A 26367-nucleotide genomic window follows, 5' to 3' on the forward strand; every position below is an offset into this window, starting at 1 on the left:
CTGCTCTGTCTGAAGTCAATATTTCGGTGTTCGCTCCAGGCTTCTTTTAGTGTTAACATGGTATATCTTTCTCTATTCATTTACTTTTAATCTATATGTGTCTTTATATTTAAAGTAGGTTTCTTGTAGATGGCATACAGTTGTTTCTTATTTTCTGGTCCACTCACACAATCTTTGTCTTTTAATTGATGTTTAGATAACTGATGTTTAAAGTGGTTGTTAATATATTTGGAGAATACCAAATTTATTATTATCCATTTTTACCATATTTACCATATTTATTATTGTTTATTATCCATTGTCCTCATTCTTTGATTCTGTTTTTTTCTTCCATTCTTTTTTTGCCTTTTGTTTTAATTTAATACTTGATGTGACTCCATTCCCTCTTCTTTGCATATCAATTATAGTTTTTTACCTTTTAAAAAAAGTAGTTGCTCTAGAGTTTCTTATATACATTTAAATCTAATTTACAATAATTGATAAACTAAGTTCACTTTCAAATACTATACCACTTCATGGGTAGTACAAGTACCTTAGAGTATTCCTAGTTCATTCCTCCTGTCACTTGTATCATTGTTGTCATTAATACATAAGGTATAATCAAGTATATTGCTATAATTATTTCGAGCAAATTTTTAACTTGAGTTCAATTAAGAATAAGAAAATAGATGTTTTTATTTTATTTCCACTTATTCCTTCTCTAATGCATGTCCTTTCTTTAGGTAGATCCAAGTTTTTGACCTATATAATTTTCTTTCTCTCTGAAGAACTACTTTTAACATTTATTGCAAGCAAGTCTACTGGCAACAAACTTCCTCAGTTTTGTTATTTTCCTTCACTTTTGGAGGATAATTTTTCAGGATATAGAATTCTAGATTGGTGAATTTTTCCTCTCAACTTGAAATATTTAATTCCATTCTTCTTGCTTGTATGGTTTCTTAGACTATAGAAGTAATTCTTATCTTTGTTCATCTATAGGTTAGGAGTTTTTTCCTAAGATTTTTTACTTTATCTTTGATTGTCTGCAGGTTTAATATGATATGACTGGGTATAGATGTTTAGAATTTGTTCTGCTTAGTGTTCTCTGTGCTTTATGGATTTGTGTTTTGGTATCTGACATTAATTTGAAAAATTCTCAATCATTTTTGCTTTAAATATTTTCTTTCTTCTCTTTCTGGTATCCCATTATGCATCTGGTATGTCTTTTGTAATTGTCCATGAATTCCTGGATATTCTGTTCCCCTTTTTCAGTCTATTTTTCCTCTTTACTTTTCAGTTTTGGAGGTTTCTATTGACATATCCTCAAGCTCACAGATTCTTTATTCATCCACGTCAAAGGCTACTAATAAATCCACCAAAGACATTCTTCATTCCTGTTACTGTTTTTGATCTCTAGTATTTCTTTCTGATTCTTTTTAGAATTTCCATCTCTGCTCACCACTGACCATCTGTTCTTGCACATTCTCTACTTTTTCCCATTAGATCCCACAGCATATCAATCACAGTTGTTTTAAGTTCCTAGTCTGAAAATTCCAACATCTCTGTCACTTCTGAGTCTGGGTCTGATGTTTACTTTGACTCTTTAAATTGTATTTTTGTCTTTTAATATACTTTTACTTTTTTTTTTTTTTTTAAGTTGGATATGATGTACAAGGTAAAAGGTACTCCAGTAAAACAGGCCTTTAGTGATGTGGTAACTCATGGCTGAGGGGAAGTTCTACAGTTGAATGATTATGTCTCAGTCTTCTGATAAATGTGTGACATCCCTCCCACATACACATTCCTTAGATGTGACAGAGGTAGCTGGAGTTGTATATTTCCCTTCTCTGTAATTTTATTTTTAATATCCATATTAGTGTTATATTGCAATTTTTACACTCTCCTCATACATAACATCACTATTATTAATATTTTATTATTAAACAATTTATTTAATACAGCTTATACATTTGCTGGTTTACTTGCTCACAACTCCTTCTCATATATCAGGCCTTTTTTTACTGGGATTATTATATTTTTTATGAACTATAGCCTTTAATATTTTTAGTGAGAATCTACTGGTGTTAAAGTTGACAAATTTTTGTTAGAAAATATATTTTCTCCTCCTTTGTTTTAATTGGTAGTCTAGCTACAAGTACAATATTCTAGATTTGTTGGTTACTTTCTCTCTGCACTTCAAAGATACTATTCCACTGTCTTCCACTGTGACTTAAGAAATCTAATGTCAAAATTTCTGACAAATTCATATCTAAACTATTTGTCTTTTTCTCTCTGGTGATTTTTAGAATATAAAATTAGATTGGTGATCAGCAGATTTGTTATATCTTACCTACATATGTATTTACTTTTCTTAGTTAGGATTCTGAAGAATCATGGCATTTCACAACTTTAGAAAATTCTTTACCATTATTTCCTTTACATATCATCTTTCATTATTTTTATATTTTAATTATCTCTATTATTCTATAAAGCTGTATCAATATATCCCTATGCTCTTAACCTCTTTATCATGTTTTTAACCTATATTTTAAATGTATTTATGCACATACCTATCTCAGAGAAATCACCAGTGCAAGTGTTTTTCAAAGATTAATAACATCACCATGTGTCAGAGATTAAATGAAATTCTTGACCTTGACTCACTAAATGTACATCTAATACAGAATCTATAATATGAACTGCCTGAATGCTAGTTAATAAAAATGAATGTATTAGTATTACAAAAATTATAATAAAATGAAATAGAGTAAAATCTGTGAGCAAAGAGAAAACATTGGTAAAGCTTGATGTGTAATAAAAATATGACACAAGTTAGTCATGATGACTCATACTTTTAGACTTTAATATGCTTAAGGAATGCACATTTAAAACTAACAGGAAATATTCATTTACATAATAAGCATTGGAGAGGGTGATGTTCCACCATTCAAATTATTGAACGGTAGGAAGGCTTATTATATAAAATGCTTTAAGTTGGCTTTGCTATTTATAATACTAACAAAAATGCATACTGATAGCTTGATTGTAGTTAATTCATAAAAGCCATGATAAATGTTATAAAAGGGTCACAAATCTGAGCCAAAGAACAAGAGAAGTATTCATGGTTACTAATAAATTGCTCTGTGAATGCTTGGCCACTCTTGCAGGTAATGATGTCACAAAATGATGAAAGAATAGCTAAGTAGCCAACAAAGTGCCAGGGCTTGGCGGAGGTACTGATCATTGCATCACTCTTGGCCTCAAGCCTCTGAAAGGTGAACGTAGCTATTAAAGAAAATGAAAAATCTTTAAGATGCAAGTTCCAAGTGATAACGCTTTTCGTAAAGCTAGATTCTATCAGCACTTGAACTCTTAGAACAGATAAAGTATGAGCTAAAACAAGTTATAAGTATATTGTAGCTATGCAGTCATGTTATTTGACATGTAATTTACACACCCAAGATTCCAATTTCTAGGTTGAATGCTATATCTATGAACTTAACACATACTTTTTGAGCAGGTGGCCTTCACTGAGGTACTATAAAGAGGTATTTCATTGCAATAAAGCTACTAGAAGTAGTTAGGAAATGATCTAGAAAAGAGCAAGGAAAGAAGAGAGTGGGATTTAGAAGCCCATGTACCGAAAGAATACTCCATGATATGAAATTTTAGAACAGGCCAAACTATCTGTAGTGATAGAAAACAAATTTGTGGTTCCTGGGATTAAGAGTTGGGGGAGAAGCACTGACTGCAAAGGAGTACAAAAGCATGTGAAGAAAGAAAAAAATTCTATATCTTAATTTGGATGGTGATTACACCAGGGTATACATTTGTCAAAACTCATCAAGCTATACATTTTAAATAGGTACATTTCATTGTATGCAACTCATACTTCAGGAAAGTTGATTTAAACAAAAAAAGAAAACAAACACTAGTTTACAAGATGTTACCATGGGTCAAATTAGGCAAAGGGTACAAGAAATAGCTTTTTTATGTCTTACAAATGGATATAAATTTATAATTATCTCAAAATAAAAGTTAAATTTTAAAATGCATGTACAAGTAAGTGATTATCTGTTATCTAAAGCTGTTTAATCTTTTAAAAAGAGCATATGTTTCTTATCAAATGATTCAGGCAAGTTCAATGCCATGTAATCCTGAATGCTGCTTTGAAATAGTCAACTGTGCTTGAAAGTTACTAAACAGTATCCAGTCTTTTAGGATTTGTTTTGTCCTAAATTAATCCTAAAATGAAACCAATAAATTAGTTATTCACTGCTTCAGCCATTTCTGGGAAAGAAATATCACAAATACTTAATATTATTCTCTATTAATGAAATATACTGTTATTATCTATGGCATACATCATCCATTAAAATCAAGGCCTTAAATTGCAATATGATACCACTGGGTTCCTAGCTTAGTAGCTCTGAGGAGACTCACTGAGCCTTCCCAGGGTTTTAGGTATCACAAAATGTAATGCAATAGTTAAAGCTACATTATGTCAATACTTGAACTCTTAGTGTGGCTTAAAGTTCATGGCAGAATCAGAAGTCTTTGGTAATAGATTTTCTTGAGTTGTTTTTATGTTAGTTGTCTTTTTTAATTTTATGAATGTTGGAAAAAAAATAGAATTTACCAATGGAGCTATGAAAGAGAGTTGGTCTTGCTATTACCAGAATAATCAACTATGTATTCTAGTACTAGTGCACATTTCAATTCAGTCTAAGTTTTGCTTTTTAAGGTTCACAAGCTCACATGTCTCTGAAAGCTAGATAATTAGCATAAGTGAGGTCACCCAGATATAAGGCTATGGATAGCAGTGAATATGGTACCAAACCAAACAGTGATCTGCTCTCACTGGGGCGAGTATTACCTGGAGTTAGCCACTTGTTGCTATGGAGGAGCATGGACATGTGTTAGAATATTTTCTGATTAAGAGGAGCCAAAAATTTAAATAAATAAATAAATAAATAAATACCTATTTAAACATTGCCCCCACCTGCGGACTACCAGTTTGTTGTAACATCAGCTTTACAAACAACTAAAAAATGCTTCGTACAGAAAATGCCCTAGAACGGCTGCGTATATGAATTTACTTCTGAATTCACCAGTCTGCGGCTTCCTTTCCACTTCATTCATTTCACTTCTGCTAAAAACACTTTCTCATAGGCCTGACAATGGCCAAGAACTGGCATATTCTCAAGGCTTACGTTTCCGTCTGTTTGCCAAATGGCTGTAATATAATTCACAGAAGCCCTGTTTATTGAGTAATATTATTAATGGTTAGCATAATACTGTGGAATTGAAGACATTCTCTTCGGCTTATGTCCAGATCTTTAAAAAGAACATTGGTTCCAATATGAAATAAATGGCTTATATTAAAACTTATTATTTTAAAAAGTGGAACAATATGAAAGCACCTGAATAGTATATTTTTTAAATGATTGTAAGACAACTTTTTCAGATATATTAAGTCTCTTATGCATTAAAATACTTTGAATGATAACAAAAGGAGAATGCCATACTTATGAATGCTTTCTAAAATCATTTATCATTTTCGACACATTGTTGGAAATACAGGACTGAGAAATCATTCAACTTAACAGTCTATTGACTTTTTCCCTTCAGCTGCATTTGCCAAATTTTGCTAAAATGAAAGATATTTGATGCTTTTATATTTATGGCTAAATTCGTAAATTATCAAAATATGTCAAATAGGAAAATAAAAGCCAACTTTTATTTTCAAAAGGCACTTAATATCTAAATAAGAAGCATTAAAATGTATTCTCCACTTGCATGATAATTATTTCACTAGTTCATAATCAAACAGTCACCACCTGAGGCCAAGTCTGAAAATCTTGACTTCTAAAACCAATCATGAGCTTTAATTCATTTAATGGCTCTATTTTTAAGGTGAAGTATAAAATCATCCAAGAATCATAAAATATTAATCACTGAAATGTGAGCAGTTAAGAGAGAAAAGGAAAAAAATGGGATGGGGCACCAAGAGGTAGAGAGGTGAGGGATGGAAGTTGAGAAGGTGGGAACTAGTCAAAATAAAAAGAGAAGCTCAGAAAACAACACATCCTATAAAGGTATTAGCTGGCTTCATTTTTCTTTCAATTACAGTTAACATACAATATATTAGTTTCAGGTATACAACATAGCATTTAGACATTTACATAGCTTACAAAGTGATCACCTCGTTAAGTCTGCTTCTCATTGACCCCAAACATAGTGATTACATTATTTACTATATTCCCTATCCTGTACTTTACAGCCTTTGACTTTAACTGCCAATTTGTACTTCTTCATCCCTTCCCTTTTCACCCATCCTCCCAAATCCCTTCCCATCTGGCAGCCATGAATTTGTGCTCTGTGTGTTTGTTTCCATTTTGTTCGTTCATTTTTCTTTTTCAGATTCCACATAGAAGTGAAGCCTTATCATATTTGTCTTTCTATGACTTATTTCACTTAGCATAATGCCCTCTAGGTCCATCCATGTTCTAAATGGCAATATTTCATTCTTTTTTTATGTCCAAATATTCCATTATATATATATGTATGCCTTCTTCATTGATTCATTCATCAAAGGACACAGGTTTCTTCCATATCTTGACTTTTTAAAATAATGCTGCAATGACTATAGGGGTGCATATATCTTCAGATAAGTGTTTTACACTTTTTTGAATGAATAACCAGAAGTGGAATTGCTAGGTCATATAGTAGTTCTATTTTTAATTCTTTGAGAAACCTCTATACTGTTTTCCATAGTGGCTGCATCAATCTGCAATCTCACCAAGAGTGCACAAAGTTTCCCTTTTCTCCACATCCTCACCAACACTTTTTTCTTGATTTATTGATGATAGCCATTCTGACAGGAATGAGGTAATACCTCACTGTGGTGTAAATTCGCATTTCCTTGATAATTAGTGATGTTGGGCATCTTTTCATTTGTCTATTGGCCATCTATATGCCCTCTTTGGAGAAATGTCTATTTACGTCCTCTGCCCTATTTGTAATCAGATTTTTTGGTGGTTGTTACATTGTATGAGTGATTTGTAGATTTTGGATATCAACCCCTTGTCAGAGGAATCATTGATGTATATTTTTTCCCATTCTGTAGGTTGTCTTTTTGTTTAGTTGATTGTTTTTCTCTGTGCAAAACCTTTTGAATTTGCTGTAGTCTCATTTGTTTATTTTCTTTTTCTCTTTCCTGTGGACACATATCCAAAAAGACATTACTAAGAGTGATGTAAACAAGTCTACTGCCTATGTTTTCTTCTAGGGGTTTTCTGGTTTTGGGTCTTATATTGAAGTCTTTAATCCATGTAGGGTTTATTCTTGTATACAGTGTAAGAAAGTGGTCCAATTTTCCCAACAGCATTTATTGAATAGACTGTATTTACCTCATTGTATATTCTTGCCTCTTTTGTCAAAAATTAATTGGCCACATAGGTGTGGGTTTATTTCTGGGCTCTCTATTCTGTCCCATTGATATATGTGTTTTTATGAAAGTACCATGCTCTTTTGATTACTGTAGCCTTGTAGTATAATTTGAAATCAGGTAGTGTGATACCACCAACTTTGTTCTTCTTTCTCAAGATTGCTTTGGATATTCGATGACTTTTGGAGTTCCATAAAAATTTTAGGATTATTTGTTCTAGTTCTGTGAAAAATGTCATTGGTATTTTGATAGGAATTGCATGGAATTTGTAGATTGCTTTGGGTAGTATGGACATTTGAACTATGTAAATTCTTCCTATCCATAAGCACAGTATATGCTTCCATTTATTTGTATCTTCTTCAATTTCTTTCTTTAATGCCTTATAGTTTTCTATGTACAAGTCTTTTATCTTCTAAGTTAAATTTATTCCTAGGTATTATTTGAAATTCAATAGTAAATAGGATTGTTTTCTTAATTTTTCTTTCTGATGGTTTGTTATGGGTATATAAAAATGCAACCAGTTTCTGAATATTAATTTTGTATCCTACTTTACTGAATTCATTTATTCTAATAGTTTTTGGTGAAATCTTTAGGGTTCTTTATATAGTATCCTATAATAGCTTTTATTTCTTCATTTCCAATTTGGATGCCTTTTATTTCTTGTCTGATTCTGTGACTATGACTTCCAGTGCTATGTTGAATAAAAATGGTGAAAACAGACATTCTTTTCATATTCCTGATCTTAAAGAAAAAGTTCTTAGTCTTTCAGTTGCATATGATGTTAGCTATGAATTTGTCATATATGGCCTCTATAATGTTGAGGTATGTAAGCGATTTGTAGTTTTTATCAAAATGTGGTAGAATTTGTCAAATGCTTTTTCTGCATCTATTGAGATGATTCTTCACTTTATGTGATGTATAACATTGATTTGTAGATATTGAACCAAACTTGTATCCAAGGAATAAATCCTACTTGAATATGGTATGTTACTTTTTATATGCATTGCTAAATTTGGTTTGTTAATTTTTGCATCTATGTTCATCAAGGATGTTCACATATATATACATGTACGTATATACATACATACATATATATACATATATATTTGTAGTGTCTGTGTCTGGTTTTGCTATCAGCATAATGCTCACCAGTCACAGGAGTCTGAGACGGTGCTACTATTTTAAAAACCAAGATATGTTAACAAAATACACATGTTTATGTAACAAAAGATATAACCATTCTTATCATTAAAGAACTGCTTTTTAGAATATCTAATGTAGCTCACTGTATTTGCAACTTTAATTTTAATAGGTATAGATCAATTATCCTCCAAAACTATTGTACCAATTTGCAGTCCCATCAGTGATGTATAAAAGTTCATATTCTCATATATCCTAAATGTTATCGATCTAAACCTTTAAACTTTGTTAATTTGATAGGTTCAAAACATTATTTTACAATTTGCATTTTCCTGGTTAAAACTAAGGTTGGATAACCTTTTATGTGTTAACTGAAAATTATCAGTTCTTCCTTTATAAATTGCTTGTTCCTGTATCTTCTCCTTGTCCTTAGGTTGTTGTATTTCAATTATTTTTAAGTGTCCATTGTGTATGAGAGATTGTGACATAAGAAATATATATTTGGTCTCTGGTACACAGCTCCTAAATCTCTTGTAATTTCCTAAGTGATAAGAGTGGTAGGGGAATCTTTCGTTATATTTCGATTCTGTCCCTGAAATAGCTCCAGAGCAATAAACATAAAAGCAACATCTTTTATAACTCATAACAATCCCCTTCCAACCTCACCTGATTTGTTAATGAGGTGATTTTGGAAATCCCCATAAGTATGTGGCCAGTTGCCAGGAGGAACTGACCATGTCATTAGAGGTTGAAACTGTCAGCTCTACCCCTGGATTTCCAGGGAGGACAATGGAGGTTGAGTTCAGTCACCAATGGCCAATGATTTAATCAATCACGCCTACATTATAAAGCATTCATAAAAACTCTAGCCAAAGAGGATCTAAGCTTGCAGATTGCCAAACACATCAAAGTGCTGGGAGAATGGTGAGCTTGAAGAGAGCACAGATGTTTTGTCCTCTTCATACATTGCCCTGTGTGTCCCTTCCATCCAGCCATTCTTGAGTTGCATCCTTTAGTAATAAATGGTAATCTGGTCTAGCAGATTATAGAATCAAAGGAGGAGAGTGTAGAAACCTCCAGTATGTAGCTAAGTCAGTTAACCTGAGGACCCTCTTCTGCAATCGGCATCTGAAGCCTGGGCTGTCTTGTGGAACTGAGCTTTTTTAACACATGGTGTCTGTGCTAACTCTAGCTAGTGTCACAATGGAGTTAAATTGTAAGACACCTAGTTGGTGTCCAAAAAGACCTGGAGAAATGCTTGGTGTAGAAAAACCTACACACTTGGTGTCATAAGTGCTGTGAGTAGGAGAGAAGCAGTGTTTCATTTCTTTTAGAGTGATCTTAACTCTACCTGCTAATATGAAAATATTTCCTATCAGCCCATCACTTATTACACTGTAGTTCTGTTAGTCCTTAAACTACACATTATTTTAAGGATGTATGTAACACGTCAATAACTTCCTTCATGGCTCCCATTATGTTTCTTTGTATTTCATGTTTTGCTTATAAAGGCCTCCTGCTTTAGATTTAGAGCTATGTTCCAAACTTTAATAAGTTTACAGTTATTTTTACATTTAAATCTTTAAGCCACCTAGATTTCTGTGCATGCCATGAGGTAGGGCTCTAAATTTAAATTGGCAGCCAATTGCCTCAAGCCATTTACTGAAGACTCCTCACTACTTTTAATACTGGTAGGGTTGTTACTGGTGCTGCACCCTCTTTCATAATAGCTGATAGTGATGTGGATGCTGGTTATGTCTATCAACATTTTTTCCCCATTTATTTCTTTTTCCTAAAGCTGTAAATTTCTACCTCAACTATAAAATGTCCTCTGACCATCATGACAAACTAAATTAACGTAGCTCCTAGGTCATTTTTGCCATAAATTTTCAAATTAATTAAAATTACTGATATTGGTATTGAATTAAACCTGATCGATGCAAATACATGAAGCTCTCTCTGTATCTAAAGACATTTTTTTATATAGAAATCTTTGCATAAATAACTTTGGATATAGGAGTCATACAGCCCCCATTTTTTAGGGCCACCTTTCCAGACACCTTAAAATTCTAGTTTTTCTTGTTTCATATAAACTATTGATAATTCTGATAAAGAGGAAAAAAAACTGAGTTTAATTTTAGAGGTTAGTTCTGACTTTATTTCTAAAAATGAAATTTTCAACATTATTGACAGCTTTTTTTCTCTATGCAATTTTTTTTCTGAAATAATTGGCATTTTAGGGTCATATTGATTTATTTTTATCCATTCCCAGAAGATCGGCCAAAATTAAGTTTAAAGAATTTATAACCACCATTTCTCCCCACCCCTGTTTTTGAGGTTTCCGTGCATGAAACAGAGTACTCACGTGCGGTCCCTCGGTGAAGCTCTCCTGAGAACAGAGGCACCTGTAGGGCTGGCTCTTCGTGTCGCAGTGACGGGCATGACCGTGGCACTGACATCTGCGAACAGGAGCATCAGATAGCACCTAAGAAACATCAGCTCCACTGCGACTATGTCTAAGAACCTCTGAACACATCCACTTTGTGAACTCAGCAAGGAGGGTGAGTGGCTTAATCAACGCAAATCAATTTGTCTTTAATCCTAAAGTATCGGAAGGAGTATCATCAATAGCCAAACCACACTGACTGACTGGGAAGGTAATTTCCAAGCCTAAATGGGTCGTTTATACCTACAGAAACCATGTGGTACATTCACCAGAAAAAAGCACTTCCTAAAACTATTCAAGACGCAGTTAAGGATATCAAGTTTAGAATCAACTGCAGAAGGAAGTTAACAAATTTCAATTTTTTTTCCAAAGTTAGATGGTGAACAATAGTATTTTTTCATTATGCTGATACTTAATCAATAATACTTACAGATCGGTAGTCAGGTTTTAAAGATGCGCTTTCTTTACAGGGTGTGTTATTCTTCTCACACAGCCAGTTCTAAACACGGTCTGCATGTGTGCCGTTTCCATACCGGAGAGCGTGCTGCCTGGTAACTCTTTAGCTATCTCTTTACTTAAATACTGTGAGCCATGTTTTCAATTATGGTCAGATATTTATGAATTAAGGCATATTAGGCTATTCCTTTCAAGGAAAACAAATACTTATAAAACTGTGAATTGTAAAATCAGAGAGACCAAGCCCAGTACTTATACATGAGCTGGTACTACAGCTGTAATTCCAAATCCAGCTCCTTCTCTTTGATTTCAAGAATACTCAAACATTACATTCCAGGACCAACCAAACTGTGGGGTAAATTATTTCTAAATCAGATCCCCAGTATCATCACTTTTAAACCCAACAGCCTTTGCAAATTGATTCTATCACAATATGATATTATAGAGAGAAAAAACTCAGATACAAATCTCCCCAAAATCTCAGAGTAGGAAGCCATCTTAATACCTGAAATTTGTAATCTAGCTTGCTCTAAATAAGTATGGCAAAAATCTTGAAAACAAACTTCACAGTGAAAAGCATACTGCAACAGAAACCTTACCTCCCAGTTATGGTAATTTCATTGACCGCGTAATATCTGTGTCTGAGGCTGACAGGAGTCTCAGTTGTATAGTACTGTCCGTGGAAATGAAATCTTATTTGTGTGGCTTTTACAAACTCTTGAAGAGACTGGGTATTGTAGAAATCATTGTATCCAGGACGATGATTTGGCCCAGGTGTTAGGACACTAAATGTGACATTGCCTCGAGAATATGGAGTAAAACTGTTGATGAAAGAAATTTTAAATCATGAAAAACTAACCATATTTTTCACAAAACAAATTATAATACCATATTAATAACAGCTTAAATTCTTCACTCTGGAGAAATGTAGTCCATACATTTCATATGCAAACGATATAGCATCACAGAAAATATATACTAAAGCATTTCCTGGATGACATAAAAATTCTATTAATATGGATAACTTGCTAAACAATCTGAAAATCAGATTATAAAGAACAAGTGAGACTATAAGCAACAGATACTCAAAAGTCTTATGAGAATTTTAAACAATTTAAACCTCATTTTGGGGAGAAATCCTAGAAGAATCTGCTTCAAGATGGTGATTGAGGAGTCTCTACCAGCATGGTGAATTAGTTTACTTGTAGGTTATTACTAACCCATCAATCTAGTAAAAGTAACTCAAATGCCTTCAAAAGAAATTATTTCAAAAACTATTCATACTTGGAAAGCTGAAGACAGTTGACAGAATCAGAATTTTCCAAATCTCCATTGTTTTTCATTCCAAAAGTACTGCAATTTTTAGCAAAATACTGCCAATCTTCCCAGTCTAGGCCAGTCTCCTTCTTCCTCTGAATCCTTACCGCTGTAGGTTGTGGACTAAAGAACTGAATGATAATATAAAACACCTAAAAATAAATAAGTTCATTATTGTTACTGAAGTTTTAAGTTTGGCTCCATCAGTCTAAATCAATCAAACTATGGAATTGTTCGATTCAAATCTGATGGCTTACTTCCTCAAAATGACAACTACCAGAGCTTTACTAGACGTCCAGAAATTTCATAACCCTATAGTAAAAGTAACACGTTCTATCGTTGCATTTCTGTCCTTCTTCTAGGGATTTTATAAAGTGGAAATTAATATTAAGTTTGATATAAAGACATGAGAAAAACCATTACTTCCATCAAATAATTATGTACGTTCCATAGTTATTTAAAATGAGCACCTGTTTTTATTAATTTGCGGTACTTAATATTAAAAAAAATGTTTCACTATTTAATGATTTTGATACAAATCTCTAAAAAATTAGGCCCTACATGTCTTCTTTTAGATATTTTTAATTCATACATTATAATGTTCAGTTGCCTGGTTCAATTTTGACCTTGTAGTAGGTTGAATTATGGGCCCGACTGGATGGTCAAGTTCTAATTCCTGGTACCTGCGAACGTGACTTTATTTGGAAATAGGATCTTTGTGGACGTAATTAAATTAAAGGATCTCAGGATGAGATCGTGGCAGATGTAGGGCAGTCTTCACAAGAAAAAGAGGAGCGAGAATAGACAGAAACAAGCGTGAAGGCCGTGGGAAGGTGGAGGCAGAAGTTGGAGTGCTACTGCAAAGCCAAGGAATGGCCCAAGCTGGAGGAGGCGAGACCCTGCCAACCGTGATCCCCACTTCTGATCTTCGGAGGCGTCAGAAAATACATTTCTGTTGTTTTAAGCCCTTAAATTTATGCAGTAGCCACAGGAAAGTAATAGACACTCCATCATTTCAAATTACCTGATACTGTCCATTCTCCAAATCTACTGTAATAGTCACGCCTTCGTTAAGTTGGGCAATGTTTGTGAACACACGCGAAACCCACGAAGTACTAATATCATTGTCATTGATGAAAGAAAGAGGATGGGCCTCAGGATTCAGCCGTGACACCCTGTCACTGGTCGTGTCTTCCGCATCACTGGAATGCAGTACCGCTGGTCCAAAGGGTGGACCCGAGGGTGGCTGCCAGGACAGCGGCAATGTGACTGGATATGCAGCTTGGGCAGCTCTCCAGAAAAGATGTCCATAATCTCCCTGTGGAGGTCAAGGGCAGACAGCGAGGACAAATAGTTCGACGCCAACAGAACTTCTAAGAGTTACTATAGATGAGTATCACTATATATTGTAATGTTTTCATTAGTACCCATTTAGCTTTCATAACTTTTAAACAAAAATTCATTTCTGGCCAAGTAAACATACTTGTTCTCATAAAATGAAACATACTTATTCTCATGAAATGAAACATACTAATTTTATAAAAAACAGAAAATTCTTCACTATCAACATTTTACATCATGAAGCACGTACAAACCCTTGTCTGCTTATCAAAATATTTAACTAATATAATATTTTACTGTGCCTATTTGAAGAAAGGTAACATTCACTTAGATTGTTAAACTGACTTCCTACTGAGAATGAACAGTAATATATTGAAAGCAGAGAGAGTTATGGACAAAGTCTTCAGTTCACCCATGGGGAGTAAGAAAATAAAATTATACCTATCTGCTGCTGATTTAGGTGAAGGGAGTGAGGCCAAGACCATTTGTCAATGGTTTCCTGTGACTCATCAGTACAGATTCTGGCACCCTAAAATGCCTCAATGGCTTCAGATCACATGGCAGCTGCCAACCATCAAAGAAGAATGCCAATTCCAGGCAGATATATTTAATTTTTCCATTAAGGGAGTTATACCTGTTCTAGATTAAAATTAGTCATTCTGTTTCTGGGCATGCTTCCAGCTAACACCTTTCCAGACATTTCAGGTCAGCCAAGGCCAGTAGTCAGGTCTAACTAGGGACATCAGAGTCCTCTCAGACCCCAGTGGATCAACGGCTAACTCAGGAAGATTTTCCATGTACTAAAACACAAAGTCACACCTTCTTTAAATCTAATTTTTTTCCAATTGATAACAGATTCTGTTATGAGACCAGAAGTGACTATTCAGTGAAAACTTTTATTCCCCCCAAAATTACTGTAACACTGCTCTTCAGAATTTTTAGACAAAAGTGATTTAAAAGGTATTGAGGCTGATAGCGGTAAGTCTCCCGAAATATGTTTTCCAGTGTCACAGTACCCTTTATTCAGGTACCTCTTGTTACATAGACTAGTGAAAATTACTAATGAATACCCCACTGACCATGGCGGCACCTCAAGAGCAATGCTTCTCAAATTTACAAGAACTCGTGCTGCCATTTGTAAATTCACCATACTCATCTATCTCCCTTGAAAAATATGAACATTTTTAAATCTTTAATAGAAGTAAATAAGATCAATTCATCCATACAACAATATGTTCTTATATCATCAAATCACAAAATAGAAAAGGCACTTGGGAGGATGTTTTAAGCTGAATGCCAATGGAACTTTTTTTGAACAAATAGGGAATCTACATGCCTTCGAGAACCCCCAAGATAGAGTCCCCACCTATTCTCAAGATGAACTCTTTTACTACAGCTAGTCCAAGTCTAAATAATTATTTGCTCACTGGAAATAGAAAAATATATAACAACACTTGAAGTTATTCATAATAGACCAGTCTCTTGAGACTTTCTTATATAACAAAATAATCATTTTTGTTGTTCTACAAATTCAACAAAGTAATTTTAAAAGGTGAGATATAGAAGTTTAAGTATCAAAAACTACTTCTTATAGAACATTTACTTTTTTTAGAAGAAATTTTTTGTAAAGAATTTGATCAGTTTCACATGATGAGGAGTTACCTGCTAGAGTAGCTCTAGTGAATAACAACCACAGACTAAGCCAAAGCAAACACTGTAAACATTAATTAGGTGATGTTAGCCAAATGCTGTAAAGGTGAAAAATGCTATAATCTTCATACTACTCTTATTTAAGTAGATGCAGCATTTACTCTTCTGCTTTTTGAGCTTTACAATACCACACCTGCTTACCTGTTTGTAAGCGCCACTTGGTATAATCGAAAATCTTGCATTCTTCCAACAAACTGCTCTAGACCTGCAGAATGCATATATGTACATCATATGAGAAGTCTGTTTACCAAAAAATAGCTGACAAATATTCAAGTGAAATTCCTTTGAAGCTATGAACTTTTTAATCATTTATATATCACAGCCTTTTTAAATTCTTACAGATCAATATATAGATAGTTTGCTAATTCCATCTGAATAACAACAATCATAATTATCTCCACGAACGTTGCAGGACTTGAAGTGAATAATTTGACCACTCTACCTAATGACCCAACTTTTGATCTCTCCGGAAGTCCTCACCAAATCAAACTTCTCTCTACTTTATAAATCTAGAAACCTAGCATCTCATCAGCCTGAAATTTGATTGTCATCTGCTTCCAACTGCAACGTTCAGAGCATTTGCACTCACGGCCAAGAGGAAGACTTCCCACTCTTTCACCCCATCTCTTCGACCTCCAAGCTCCAGAGCGTCAGTTTGGGTGCTCTCCAGTCTAGAAAATCTCTAACAAATGAGGATAAAGTAAAAGCTGCCTACTCATGAGTCTAAGTTATTCACATTTACAAACGGCATCCTAGTTCAGTCTCCAAATTCCAACACCATATAAGAATCTTCCTAAGCCAAGCCAGGTCAAAGCCTAGTCTGTATTAACTGAGGTGTCCTTTCAAAGTACAGGTAGATCTCAACCTTAAACCACACATTATTTTATTAATCCATTTAGCAAATATTTAAGAATTAGTAACAGGCAAGTCCAATAGAGTGGGAAGAAAACAACCTACCACCTCCATGTTTAATGTTAATAGTGAGAAAAATTTGATGAAAAATGGCAAAATTCTACAGTTTGGATCCTGGAGACGCTCGGAGATGTGGTGTAATATATAACGATAATAAGTGTAGAGCAGTGACCAATTCCCCAAATGACCATTTGCTGAAATGTTTGGATATTTTTTTGTCTTAATAGTAAAGGGTGTTTCACCTATCTTTGCTGCAGCTCCTTGGTGGTGCCTTGGAAGAACCTGGAACGGAGTGAAGATGTGTCTGATGAATACAAGATGCAGAGTAAAATCAGCACACTCAATAGTCTGATATTGCTCTCACAAGCAGGAGATGAATTAGCAGAGAAGGGTGAGACTTTGGGGCATAAAAAAGATATATGTATGTGTACAGGTGTGCATACACATTTATAAATTTTTATATTTATATTAAAGGGTATATAGAAGAAAAATAAACTATTTTACATATGAATATTTCTTTTCGAGTGTAAACGTTTCCAATGGCTGCATAAATACATCAGTGGGTGCTCCCTTTCCACCCCGGTCTCAATCTTCCACGTCCTCACCACCTGAGCCTGTGGGAGGAAAGTGTTCTATGCAGTCTCCTGTGCTGACTTGCCTGTAAGCAGAGTCCCTCTACCCCATCTTCCCAGAAACAGGCACCTTAGACAAGTATGGACTAATCATTACTTAAACTGGTATTATGAAGATAAAACAAAAATGCTCTATTAAAACTTTGTAGAATTCTTTAGCTTTCCAACACAAATAGCTTTAAAACTTATAATTAGTTAAAAGAAATAAGAAAACATGATGCATCACTCATTCTATGAGCTGGCAATTTGGTAAATCCACCTGGATCCAAGATGTAAAGCTAAACAAACAGGGCTTGATGAAAGGAAGGGTACGCCTTTCTTGGAGATAGGAGGAGAGCTGAGAAGAACAGGTGTGAATACAGTTAAGGCGCCGTGTGCTTTCGTTTGGAGAGTAAGGAAGACAAACCAGGGAAACATCACTCTTCAAGGTGTGACTCCTTCCTGAGGTAAGAAGGAATGTTGTCTGCCCAGAATGAAAGAAGCTGGGTCTGCTTCCTGTTTATTTCTTCATCTATCCCCGCCCACACCCAGCCCTCCTCCTGGCATCCTCCATCCCTCTGCTCCAGCTCTGCAGACTGAATTTCTAACACCCCACAACTACCAAGTTCTCTCAGCCCTAAGGATTTGCACATCATTTTACCTCTGTTTTTACTTGGCAAGACAAAGCAGTAATTGGTCTTATTTGCTGTTCTATCTCTAACTCATAGCCACATTCCTGGCACATGGTAAATTGTTAAAAAAAATAATTATGAAGAAAAAGGTGGGAAAGGTAGGAAACGGGAGGAGAGGTGTTTGTACCTGTAATGAAGATCTAAGGCTGCTATAGAAGATGAGTAAGGAGACTGACCAGGAATAAATTACAAGGATCTTCAAGAAGTAGTTCGAGGGCCACCTGAAATCAGAGATCGCCACCTAGCATTGGAACGAGAGTTAAGCTAAGTGATTTCCTCAAACAAGCTGACAACCCAAGAGCGACATTAAATAACTGTAGGTATCCAAGACTGAGAGTTCCCAGGCAGGTTGCGTAAAACAAGGGGAAAATAAAGTTAAGACTCTAGTAATAGGGGAGTAGACATGATATACCACAGTACTTAATTGGACAAGAAAATGAAACCAGATAAGAGGTGATTGACCAGGAGAAAAGAGGAATCAAGGTACTGGCCATCTGAATAAGTGGAAGTAGAGTACGTAGAAATAAGAAAGCAAGATATTTGGAACAATTATAGTATTCACATTAGTGCTAGCTGGGGACACAAAAGCTGAGCAACACTGATACTGCTTTTGGCAACATTGACTAATGGAGCAACAGGAAGCTCTCACCATACTCAAAGCATACTTTGCCATCAAGAAATACCTTCTGAATTAAAAAGTAATTATTATGGGTTGAATTGTGTCCCCCACAGACACATACATTGACGTCTTATCTCTTAGGACCTACGAATGTGACCTAATTTGTAAACAGTCTTTGCAGAAGTAATCAAGTTAAAGTGATATCATTAGGGTGGGCACTAACAAATACAACCAGTGTCCTTATTAAAAGAGAAAAACTCCACATGAGGGCACAGTCACACACTGAGAAGGCCATGTGACAACAGAGGCAGAGATTAGAGTGATGAGGCTACAACCCAAGGAATAGCAAGAACTGATGGCCACCAAAAGAAGTTAATCAGAGGTAAAGAAGGATTCTCTCCTACAGGTTTCAAAGAGGGCATGACCCTACTGACACCTTGATTTCCTGAACTGTGACAATAAATTTCTGTTATAAGCCACCTAGTTTGTAGAACTTTGTTATGGAGGCCCAGGCGACTAATAGAGTCATTGTTCCCTATGTCTGTTAACATAATGAATTATCAAAGAGAAAATATAAAATTTATAACATGTATTCCATGTTATCCAATTTTTTTTCTCAGTATAAAAAGTTGTCTCAAATGTCTTATGTACAATCTCTAGGGAATGTTTAATCTCAAAGCGCCCAGAAAATATAGACTGGAACAAAAGATAATCACTTGTGATTTTAAAAGACGTTATATAAATGAATACAGCAAAAAATGATGAACTATGTGATTTGTCAAAGCCTGAATCATGGTTTTTAAATTGTCAGGGTGGCTTCATTCTTTCATGCAGTCATTCGTTCAACCAATATTTATGGGAGCTTATTTTGTGGTAGGCACTTTCACAGTTTCCAGAGATATACTTATTTATAAAACAGGTACAATAAAACCTAAACAAACAAAAAATACCTACTTACTTTTATGGAGCCTGCATTCAAGCAGCTAGATGAACATAGTAAATGAGTAATTTATATAGTATAGTAGAACGTGATAAATGCTATGAAAATGGGGAAAAGCAGTGTGGAGGGCATGGCTGCGTTTTAATGTGACGGTATATTCACGAGAGGCCTCTGAGAATGTGGTATCAGCAGTGGACACAGGATGGACCACAGATGTATCTAGGGGTGAAATATTCAGTAATTCCAGTTCAGCTGTAGCAGGCAACCAAGTCGAAGTTGATGGCAGGCCAGCATGTAGAAGTAGAGGTGTACGTTTTAATGCCGATAAATTGGAATTAACTTCCTATATTTTAATAATAGTTAAAGGGAAAGTTCTGCTGTAGAGGGATAATGAAATCTATTTTATCATCTATATAATAAAGGGGCTGGGTTTTATCACTTTTAAATCATTTCAGTTTTGAATTTTGGAGTCTGAACATACTACAGAATTCATGTTTGAAGAAATTTCCAAAAAAAATTAGAAAAAGTTCTAGAACAAATTATAGTTAATGTGAATCACCTATTCCAAACAAGAAAATAATTCTGATCTGGAGACACGATATGTAAAGTATTTCAAGAATACAGTAATAAGGGTAAATATTACTCATTCTTTTGCTAGTTGTTCATTTTTTAACAACAGATATTCACTGGAATAAACATTTTATAAAGATTCTTTGAAAAAATATGTGTATGGCAATGAAAGGTTTAAATTATATAAACTAATCAAGGAAATTGATGTAATTCATACCAGAAAGACCTCAGTGTGTCAATACAGAAAATAGGTAATGCCTGGGAAGAAGCAATCCATCCACATTATAACTGGTAGCACACTAAAATTAGCTAAATGGGAAAACTTTGAGTAAATGTGACAAACCTTTAGGTAGACTGACCAAGAAAACTGAAGACTCAAATTACTAAAATCAGGAATCAAAGAAGAGACATTACAACTGACCTTACAGACACGAAAAGGCCATAAGGGAATCCTATGAGCAACTATATGCTCACAATTAAATAGCCTGCATGATATGGAAAAATTCCTAGAAAGACACAAACTACTGAAACATCCTTAAGAAGAACTAGACAATCTGAGTAGAGCTATAATAAGTAAAGAGGTTAAAGTACTAATAAATTTTTTTTTCCACAAAAAAATAAATCCAGGACCAAATGTCTTCACCAGCGAATTCATCTAAACATCAAGAAAACACAGCATCGATCCTTCACAAAGCTCTTCCAAAAAAATCGAAGGGGAAGAAACACTTCCCAATTCATTCTATGATGTCATCTTACCCAGATTCCACAACCAATAAATATATCACAATAAAAGATACAGATCAATATGTCTTAAAAATACAGATGCAAAAATCTTCAACAGAATACTAATAAATTGAATCCAATATCATAAAAAAAGGATTACACACCACAAGTAACTGGATTTATCCCATTGACACAAGGTAAGTGCAACATGTGAAAATCAAATAATGCACAATGTTGATAGAATAAAGGACAAAAGATCATCTCCATAGATGCAAAAAAAAAAAAATCACTTGGCAAATTCCAACACTCTTTCATTATAAAAACACTCATCACACTATGAAAGAAGGGAACGTCTTCATTTTATAAGGGTTATTTACACAAATCAATAGCTAACATCGTACTAAGTGGTAAAAGACTAAATGCTTTTCTCCTATAGTCAAGAACAAGAAACTAGTCTTCACTTGGCCACTTCTATTTAACATTGTCCTGAATTACGAGCCAGGGCAAATAAGCAGAAAAACATTTTCCAAATTAGAAAGATGTAAAACAAATGTGTACAAGAAGAAACTTAGAATATGTTACTTGCAGAATTTTATAAATTGTAAAAAGAGAAAACAACCTAACTTTCAACATGAGAAAAAATAAATAATATATGCTTTGGTTCATAAAATTAAATGTTGAAAAGCTAAAATGAATGAACCATACCTCAAACCAAATAATTCTTAAAACAATTCTTATGAAAAAGCCGAGCTGAAAATACACTAAGAATTCACTTATGTAAATTTTAACAGCATGTTACTATATATCACTTAAGGACACTTACATATATATTAGGTTGAACCTTTCTAAATAGATAATATTTGGCCATTTTTAATCTATAAAAATGACAATTTTATATGCTTCGACCTTATAAATATAAAAACACATGAGAATGATACATATAAATACAGAATATGAGAGATCTTTAAGAGTCTTTAAAAATTGCTTAAACACATTTTGAAATTTCAAAGCCATAAATGTCCACTATCAGGAAAAATCACTGACATAAAGGAAAAGAACATTTCTAAGTTATTTTTGAAAGTTAGATGTTACTATCAATGCTAAAGTCAAATAAGTGGAAAAATCAACAAGTTATTAAGATGATCTGTCTTTGTGAACCAAAAAATAAATAAAAGTATAATAATTGACATAGAAAACTTCAGCGATATCAATCCATGGGTTAAAGTAACGAGATAATTACTAAGTAAATGTTTGAAAAAAATATCTAATATGATATCAAACTGAGGATCTTAATTTTTGAAAATAGCAAAACCTAAAGACTGAGCATTTAGACATTCCTATTAATAGATTCACATATGTAAGAAAGACTCTCAATGTGGTGGAATAAAAAACAAATCCATGCCATTCAAACAAACTCAGGTAATGACCTGTCATTATTTCTAACAAGAATTCAAATTGAAATTAAAATTATTCATGATGGGGTCAGGTTAATTATCTGATCCCTATTTACTTCAGTGTGACACTAAAAAAGGAAAAACATTTTATTCTGAAACATTACAAAAACAAATCATAAAAACCTAGAACTTCAAAATATGACGACTCTAGAATGGAGGATCAAAGCTCATTTATTTTTCAATGCTCACAATGGTGAGGACTTCGTGGCAAAAAAAATAATAATTAGAAAGTGTCCTCTTGTTTTTGTTGTTATTGTTAATATTGTTTCTAGACACCAATAGCAAAGGATAAGTGCATAGTCTGGCTATCACAGAACCATAAGAGGGAAATAAAAGTCCAAATGAAATAACCACTGCAGACAACAGTAACATAAAAAACACACACATTCACTATACAGTCATACACAATTATACAATAGACCATTATAAAATTCTTCGAATTGAGAAAAGTTTGAAAATTCACCTCCAGAACAGTAGTTAAGATCACAAAAAGCAAGTTATTATCCGATATATTTAACAGATGGCTACAAAATGTTCAAAAGTCATAAACCACCACCAGAAATCAGAACCTTGTGTTAGGCTGATGTCATCCATTTCCTCGCCTTCTTCCTGGAACCAGCCTTCTCCAGTATCTGCCCCCTAGGCCTCCTTTCCCTCATCATTTAAGCTCATTTAAAATTATCTGCAGTCCTTTTTCTCCCAGCATCACTGGTCTGAAACTGCACTTTGGTGGCCATCCTATGTGTGCCTTTCAGTTTTATAACTTTTCATTCTCCTTGATCTTCTGCTGCTTATTATTATAAGAGAATTCCAAAGAACCCCAAATGCAGTGAGCTATACCCGTCTCGATTCTATCCTCAATTAAATGAGTGGAGAGCTAAATAATACGAAAACTGCAATAAAGTCCAAATCCAGGCCAACTTCAAATGTTTGATGCCACCGTTCCACTTGCTCCTCTCCAGCACACACGCGCACACACGTGCTCTCGTGATCTGAGAGAGCCAGCCGTGCTCTTGTCTCTGGAGGTAAATATTATTTACTTCCCTCTGTGCCATTTCTTTATACGAAATGTCTGACACACAATACAAATATTTTAAGACATACAAAGAAGAACATATGGCCACTTGTAAAGAAATAGTCAATAGGAGGTAATACAGACATGGCCCAGAGATCGAAATTACTAAATAGGGAATTGAGAATATCTAAGACGAAAATACTAAAAGATCTAGTGGAAATGGTGACAGTATGTGTGAATAGATAGGGAAATTTGAGCAGAGAGAATCTACAAAAAAGTAGCCAAAAATGCTGGAAATCAAAAGTATTTTATTAAAAATGAAGAGTTTTCCAGCTAGGCTTCCTAGCAGCCCAGATACAACAGAGAAAAGGATCAGTGAATTTCAAGACAATAGAGTATCCAAAGAGAAATAGCAAGAGAAAGAAAGAGTAGAAAGAACAAAGACGAATAAACAAAAATGTGCCCAAGATTTGGGGGATACTATCCGATGCTCTAACATAAATGTAACTGAAATCAAAGAGGACATACAAATGGCCAGTAGACATGTGAAAAAAATGCTCAACATCACTAATCATCAGGGATTGCAAATTAAAACCACAATGAGATATCACCTCACACTTGTCAGAATGGCTATCATCAATAAATCAACAAGTGTTGGCAAGAATGTGAAGAAAAACAAACCCTCATACACTGTTGGTGGGATTGCAAATTGGTGCAGCCACTGTGGAAAACAACATGGAGGATCCTCAAAAAATCCGAACTAGAACTACTGTATGATCTAGCTATTCCACTTCTAGGTATTTATCTGAAGAAGTCTGAAACACTAATTTGAAAGGATATATGCATTCCTATGTTTACTGTAGGATTATTTGCTATAGCCAAGATATGAAAGCAACCAAAGTTTCCATCAATAGACAAGTGGATAATGAAGTGGTACATGTATACAATGGAATATTACTCAGCCATAAAAAATAATGAAATCTTGCCATTTGTGACAGCCTGGATGGACCTAGGTTGTACTATGCTAGGTAAAACAAGTCAGAAAAAGAAAACTACCATATGATTTGACTCATATGTGGAATCTAAAAAACAAAATTAATGAACAAACAAAACAGAAATGAACTCATAGAAAATATTTTGAGGGTCCTCAGATAGGAGAGAATTGGGGTGGGGGATGGATAAAATTACCAATTATAAAAATAGGTGGATGTAAACTATAGATAGGGGATATAGTCAATAATATTGTAATAACTATGTATGGTGTCATATGGATACTAGACCTATTGGGGTGATCACTTTGTAAGCTATATAAATGTCTAATCACTATGTTGTACACTTGAAACTGATATTGTATGTCAACTATAATTGAAAAATACAAACATTATTTTTAAAAAAATTTAGAGAAAGAAGAAAATGGAACAGAAAAAGAGAAGTTCAAAGAGATAATTATCTGGAACTTTCACAAGTAATGAAAATATCAAGAAAAGTAATGAAAATTAATGAAAATAAGAATCCGAGCAAGCCTCAAGCAGGATTACTATGATAAAAAAACTATGCCCAGGCACAAAATTGTCAAAATGTTAACATCAAAGAGAAAATCTTAAAAGTAGCAAGAAACCAACATCCAAGGGACACTGATATGAAGGATGGCTGATTTCTCACCAGGAACTATGAAAGCAAGAAGGCAAAACTAACATACAAAAAAAAAAAAAAGCAGAATTCTATATTCAGGGAAAGTATCCTTTAAAAACAAAGGTAAAGACATTTTCACAAAAGCTGAAGGAGTTTGGTAATGGAGAAGAAAATTCTTCGGGCTTAGGAGAATTAAGACTGGGTGGAATGCAGGGTTTTCAGGAAACAATGAAAGATAGGAAAAAAAAATATTTCATGAGGTTTACCTATGTAAAATGCGGCAGTTTTAAACATCTAGCATATCATTTCTCTAAATTGAACAGTTTTTTCTTCTCACCCTAAGCAAATTTCAATTTTGAGACAAAAAGTTAAATATAGCCCATGAACATTATTTTAAAATGCAATAAACTTAATGTCTAAACAATATTAACATTAATATTTATGATACCAAATTTTACTGAGTAAGAGGAACCAAGTATATATTATTTATAAGTTCTACAATTATCTTGAAAACGGTATTATAAAACATTTCACAAATGAGGAAACAAATTAGAAAATTGGATTGAGAAGTCAAACTTTTTGCCAAAATCACTTGGCTTTTAAGAAGCAGAAACTTGGGTTTGGGATTCAAACCCCAAACTGCCTGATTATAAATCTCATGCCTTGCGTCTCATGCACTAATTATTATAGCTATCATAATTTGTATAGAAAGTCAGTTAAATGTCCAGTGCAGATTTGTATTTACTCAACCCATGTTAAATTTCGAGTATATTATACTATACATTCTTAATTTACTCATAATATATCATGAACCTGTGGCCATGTCTCTACAAATGGACACATTTCATTTCTCTTAATGGTGCATTTTTCCTTCGTAGGTATGAATTTTAATTAATTTAATCATTCCCTTTGAAGTTTTTAACTGGTTCCAATTATTGCTATTTTAAATAATTCTACAATGAACATTTTTGAGCATATAGTTAAGGCCTTATCTAATTATATTCTTGAGATAATGTCCTCGCAGTAGAATTCTTGGATTAAGTAGCTTTCATATTTTACTTTTCAGTTTTCCAGGTTATCCCAAACTCCTTCCAACACTAGTATTTTCTCTCTTGGATTCCTTGCCAAATGAAGTACAAAATGATAAGCAATGCTTGTTTTAAAATTCTCAGCTTATTAGTCAGATGTTTCAATATGCCCCTTTCATGTTTCAGCCAAGGTATCGTGTTAATAAAATTCTTCAGTATGCCAGGATTATGGAAACATTTGCATTCATTTTCTTCTACTACCTCGTGGATTACATATTTAAACTTTAATTCATCTGCAGTTTATACTTAATACGGTTGTAAGGAGCACACTG

The 26367-nt window shown here is 34.0% G+C and overlaps 1 protein-coding gene across 1 annotated transcript in view; it reads right to left on the reverse strand.

Annotated features, from left to right (window-relative positions):
* The window catches only part of USH2A (usherin), a 576091-nt gene that overhangs the window by 502099 nt on the left and 47625 nt on the right, over positions 1-26367 (reverse strand). The window contains 6 exon segments of the mRNA XM_039883360.1: positions 10935-11028; positions 12071-12292; positions 12756-12940; positions 13813-13991; positions 13994-14106; positions 15981-16044. Coding sequence (XP_039739294.1) covers positions 10935-11028; positions 12071-12292; positions 12756-12940; positions 13813-13991; positions 13994-14106; positions 15981-16044 — 857 coding nt within the window.

The sequence above is a fragment of the Pteropus medius genome, unplaced genomic scaffold (genome assembly GCF_902729225.1).
Source record: "Pteropus medius unplaced genomic scaffold, Ma_sr-lr_union100, whole genome shotgun sequence".
Taxonomy (NCBI): Eukaryota; Metazoa; Chordata; class Mammalia; order Chiroptera; family Pteropodidae; genus Pteropus; species Pteropus medius.